Genomic DNA, 5,351 nt, shown 5'->3' on the forward strand with positions numbered 1-5,351 from the left:
TTGAGCTGGAGTGGGGTGACTGGGACTGAGTCATGGGGCCTGAGGTTAGAGGTGAGGAAATAGGGCAGTGAGCCCAAGGGGCTCAGAACAGACCCACATTATCATGATTTCTCACTCTGTTATTACCAAATGAAGGGGTTGAGCCCCAGTTAAGGGGCAGGGCCCCAGAAAGATAGGCTGTAACACCCAGGCCCCCAGAAGGATAGGTTGGGAAGGGGGAGTTGGAAGAAGCACGCAGAGCGCTGGCTTGGAGGAAGACTTTATTTTGCTCCCTGTTCCCAGTCCCCCAGCTAAGGCAGTTTGGCATGGCCACCCTGTGACCCTGGTTGGGTGGGGGAAGGGTGTCCTGGTCTCCTGATTAGTGGCTGTGGCCATGGCCACCATGGCTATGGCCGTGGCCACCGTGGCTATGGCAGTGGCTCTGGCCACCTTCCCCAAAGCCTGGCCCATGGCTGTGGCCTTCTCCTTCAGGGGCATTCTTATGCATTTCCTGATGGGAGGCTACCGTCAGCCTGCCCACCAGGATGGAGAACTCCTCGAAGTTCAGCTCCTTGTCTCCATTTGTGTCCAGGTCCTCCATGATCTTGTTTATGGCATTGTCATTTTTCTTCTGCTTCTGTGGGTGGGGGAGACATGGCAGTCAGGGCTGGGTGTGGCCAGCGTTAGGGACAGGGAGCTCAGCAAATGACCCTAGGCAAAGCTACAGGGAAGCCTGGCCCCTGGGCCTCAGTTATAAAATTGAAAATGACCATGGACTGATGCCCACAGGGTAGCAGATGCTGAGCACGCTTTGGACACGTTCTGATTTAGTCTGCATACAACCTGGGCACTACAATTCTCTCCATTTTACAGAAGAACTGAGGTCAAGTGACTTGCTTGAGGTCACACAATTAGTACGTACAGAAATGTCACCTCATTGGTCTTTATAACAAGTCTAGCAGGTGGACTTGGTCTCTTCTTTGAGGAAGACTTGAGGAAACTGACTTAGAAAAGGACAGCTGGTTTTTGCAGATTGAGTAGGGTTGGGAGCCGCAGAGTGGAAATGAGCCCTGTCCCTCCACCTGTCCATCCTGCTCCCTCCCCTTTCCCCTCCCTTCCCTCTCTAGGTCACTCATTTGGGACATGCATCTGCATTTTAACCTGCATAGTAGGGAAACCCCTGAGGAAAGCAAGGTGGGGACAGAGGGCAGTGTTGGCTCTCCATTGACCCCACAGGGTGCGATGAAGTAGCCAGGGCAAGGGAGGGTCCAGGCAGGGCAGAAGAGAGCTTCAGTTGGTCCCACCCACTGGCTGGGGTAGCTTAGCCAAGTCCCCTCCTGGGACCCTGCGGGTGCCCAGCTCTGTTCCCAGGCCCTTCCCACTCCTGCAGTGCTCCCACACAGCCCTCTTTCTGCCCTTCTCCCATGCCTAGCCAGAGCACTCACTCTGGAGCAGCTGCTTGGCTGGGTCCCAGCTTCTCCTCCTGGACTACCACTCTGCTTCTGGCAGAGTACGAAGGAGGTGGGTGGTGGGGCAGGCATAGGAATCACACTGAGGAGACCCTCACCCCATGAACTCTTGGCTATATTGTTTCTTGTTTATCCTGACCTGGCACCCTTCTTCCCAGTGTCTTATGCACCTTGACCCAGTGTCAGCATCCCCACTACTGACTACTGAAGTGGGGCGAGGCTTCAGGGAAGGCTGCCACTGGCTCTAGGAATAGAACTGAGGCTGGGACTCAGGCTTTTCACCCTTCTTGGTCCAGGTCTCTGTACCCCAAGTCCCTGATCTTATAAAGAAACTGAAAGATCAAGTGGAACTAATCCTTTTTTTCCTAGAATTGCCTGTTATTTTCAGATCAGGGAATAAATGAACATGTTACTGAGTGCTTTGTGCCTGCCACTGCTCACTGGGTGCTTCCTACATGTAGTGTCTGTGTTTCCACGGACTCTTAGGTTAGAAAGGCCCCTCAGCCCTTGCATTCTGACAACAGCTGAGGTTTGGTGTCTGCCCAGCCCCTGCCAAGGGTCGTCCTCAGTTGCTTCCCTCCTCAGTTCAGGTGTCAGCTCAAATCACCTCCTTGGAGGGGCTCTTCCTGTCCACCCAAATAGTCAGCTTTTCCCACCCAGCCCACGCCACCCATAGCATGCTCTCTTATTTTCTTTGGGGGACTTACTGGCATTGGATTTTCCTGTGCTCTTTACTGGCCAACATCTTTGCTGTGTGTTCACCACTATGTGACTCTGCCCAGGACAGGGCCCTGCACACAGCACACATCTGTAAGTCAGTCTTGCTCGACTCTGTCTGCTGTCTAACTTGGAGTAACTCTGGTGACAGGGAGGCTGGGCTGAAGGAGCTAGACTTTCCTCCTTGACCATTGCAGACTGCACCCCATCCTCCATCCTTGGCCCAGACTGTCTCCAGGCTGCGTCAGGCCCACGAGGAGCACAGCCTACCTTGAGGAAGTTCGGCAGCTCTTTTTTCACCAGCTGTTTCATTTCTTTCTGGTTGAGTTTGTCCGGGTGCCCCAGCCGCACAGAGTACTGGTGGAAGATGTTGATGATGGTCTCAATGCTGCATTCCATCTGTGACAGCTGGTCCGCCATCTTCCTGCACTCTTGTCTGCAAAGTGGAGATGCAGGGGTTCAGGTGCTTAGAAGAAAAGGCTGCTGAGCTTCCCTGACACCTCCCACAGGCTGCCCATAGGAACAGAAGGGGAAACACAGAAGTAAAAGAAAGAATGGCTCCAGGTGATTTGAGAGAAGATGCTGCCCCACACATGGAAGGGATGGTTTTAGAATATCTGGAAAATGCCAAAAAGCAGTGCAGTTGAGGACAAGAGGCTCCAGCAGAATATGAGCCAAGAAAATGTGAGGAAATTTTGATTAATCGAGGAGGGCTTCCAGGAAGAGGCCTTGGAAAGAAGATGGGTGGGTGGGTGGGGGGGAAGTAAAGAAAGAGTTGGCAAGCAGGCTCCTGCCTGTGGAAGCTGATGGCTCACTTACCTGCCAAGGAGCCACACAACGGGGTTTGACAGCACCCTGTGTGTCCAACATTTATAGGCAGCCCCTGGCCGGATAGTCAGCTCTCGCGGGAAGATTGCTTCACAGGTGAGCAGTGTGGTAACCCTGAGTTGGGCTGTCAGTGCCAGGAAAGGGGCTTGGGCGGGACAGGAAATGTTCACAAAGCTTCTTGGGCCTTTTTGTGAAATGCCCAACCCTGGGCCTGGAGCTGGTTTGGGAGGAAGCTGTTTGGGTAGCTCACTTCCCCTCCACCCCAATCCCTTGCCCTACTTGAACAAGCCAGCAGGCTGCCTCTCCTCTGGCAGCCCTCACTCTCCCCTACTCCTGCTACGGTTGGGTCAATCAGTGGCTGCTGGCCCTGCCTTCCCCATGTGTGCTGCCCAGCAAGCGTGGCTGAACCTTCCCATGCCTGCCTGGCTCTGTGATAAGTACTCCTTGGAGGCTGAGGTGTGGGCACGGGGTTCTTAGATTCATAGGGAATGAATTGGGGTTAGGAGGGCCGTTAGAGGTGCTCCACCCTTTCATATTGCAGATGAGGAAACTATGCCCAGAGAGGCACCTGGTTGGTGACATAGGAGGAACTGGGCCCAGACATTCTGGTTCCTGGTTAAGGGTGATTCTGATTACACTTCCCTCTTGCAATCTGAGCAAGACATCATCAGGGTGAACATGTTTCTAGAGGCCTCAGCATTACTGTTCTAAATCTTGCTCCCAACTGGGAGCCATGCCCTCTAGGAACTTACAACCTATAAGACAAATATTTTTATGTAGCTTCTCCTTGGGCAACACCTGTTCCTCCCTGGCTACAAACCTCCCTGCCCTGCGGGGGAGAAAGCTGAGCTGTTTAGTGCAGCACACGGAACTCTCCAGAAGCGCTTGTCCTGCCCCATCAGCCTCCCCTCCCACACCACCCTCTTACCCTGGGGTCACAGAGGGGCCACCTGCCACATGCATGCCAGGTCTTTGTCTTTGGTGCTGTCACCTGAGTGCCTTTCATCCATGACAGGTTGCAGTCCTACCAACCCCTCACGGCTCAGTTCAGATGCCACCTTGTCCAGGAGCCTGCTCTGGTCTTTCCAAATGGAAACAACTGTTCCTCTGGGAAACTGCTCCCCTCCCACTCCACTTCCAGCTCTCAACACTTCCTCCCCTAGAGTTCAGTTATGTACATATTTTGCCTTGTCTGACAATTGCCTGTGGATCCTCAAGGCAGGCTCTTCTTCATGTTCATACCCTCCTGAGTGCACGGCCCAGGGCTTGGCAGATGGGAGACCTCACATTTGCTGAAGGACCATGTCCTTGTTGACAGCCTCCCCTCTCCACCCAGGAAGCACTTTTGGAGGACTTGTATGGATGCTGTCCCTTAACCTCATGCTCCGTCCAGCGTCTCCCCTCTGTCCAGACTTCACGAAGCCTTCCCTCCCTTCTCAACCCATCTTGACTGCTCAGCCTTCTGAAAGTCCGAGGCAGCCCCTGTATATGCTACACCTTGGCCCTGAGCATGTCCTGCCTTACACTGCTGAGATGGCACATGGAATTGTGGCTAAGAGTTCAGACTGGCTATGTGAACTCAGGCAATTTAAATAACCTCTCTGTGCCTCACTTCTTTAACATTAAAACAGGAAAATGACAACTTATCTTGAAAATGGAGACAGTACATGTAAACGTGGAAGAGCTCAGTAAATGAGAGGCATTCTTATTAGTTACCATTTCATTCACTAATGCTTGTATGGGTAGAACACCTACTATGTGCCAGAAAGTAGTGCTAGATGTTGTAGGAGCTTGGTGAATGAGACAAAATAAAAGGGTGGGGACATAATCTTATATCTTGAATTCCTAAACACACTTTATACTCTTGGGAGCTAAGGACAGGGCCTGGCACAGTGCCAAACACACAGCAAATATTTACTAACCACTTGCTGAATGTGTGCTTGAATGAATGAGTAAATCACCCATGACTGAATGAACAGTGTAGGTATATCCCAGGAATTCATGCGCTGACTGGGCCTGCTCCCCTCTGCACCAGTGGAGGAAGGTACAGACAACACCCTGAAGGTGCCTGCGGCACCTCTCCCTTGCGCTCCCACAGCGCCCTCTGCCGACTCTGCCAGAGCACGTTTCACTCTGGACCAGTGGCCCCAGACACAAGCTCACAGGAAGAAGGAACTGGAAGCTGATGGCTTGAGAAAACAGCGCCACCAGTACGCGATGTGTGCCAACTAACGTGAGGGCTCTGGCTGAGGACATCAGGGAACAGTGGACACTGGTGAATGGGATTTCTCTTAACTTGAAGGAATGGTGGTACTCAGCATCAGCTTGACGTGGGAAAGGGGGCCAGGTACTGTCAGC

At 52.8% G+C, this 5,351-nt stretch overlaps 1 protein-coding gene across 1 annotated transcript; it reads right to left on the reverse strand.

The window, feature by feature from the left end:
• Window positions 1-243: 243 nt before the first annotated feature.
• On the reverse strand, window positions 244-3,092 carry S100A9 (S100 calcium binding protein A9). The gene is made up of 3 exons (XM_042925855.1): window positions 2,985-3,092; window positions 2,436-2,601; window positions 244-616 (listed from the first exon to the last, which is right to left on the reverse strand). Exons 2-3 carry the CDS (start codon window positions 2,583-2,585, stop codon window positions 359-361), a joined length of 408 nt encoding a protein of 135 aa, XP_042781789.1. The 5' UTR covers window positions 2,586-2,601; window positions 2,985-3,092; the 3' UTR covers window positions 244-358.
• Window positions 3,093-5,351: the final 2,259 nt, after the last annotated feature.

Source organism: Panthera leo, chromosome F3 (assembly GCF_018350215.1).
Source record: "Panthera leo isolate Ple1 chromosome F3, P.leo_Ple1_pat1.1, whole genome shotgun sequence".
NCBI classification, from domain to species: Eukaryota; Metazoa; Chordata; class Mammalia; order Carnivora; family Felidae; genus Panthera; species Panthera leo.

Coding starts and splice junctions, on each gene's coding strand:
- S100A9 (XM_042925855.1), bottom strand. CDS start 2,585: ATGGCGGACCAGCTGTCACAGATGGAATGCAGCATTGAGACCATCATC. Junction 617..2,435: donor AGCTGCCGAACTTCCTCAAG/GTAGGCTGTGCT, acceptor CCCCACCCACAG/AAGCAGAAGAAAAATGACAA.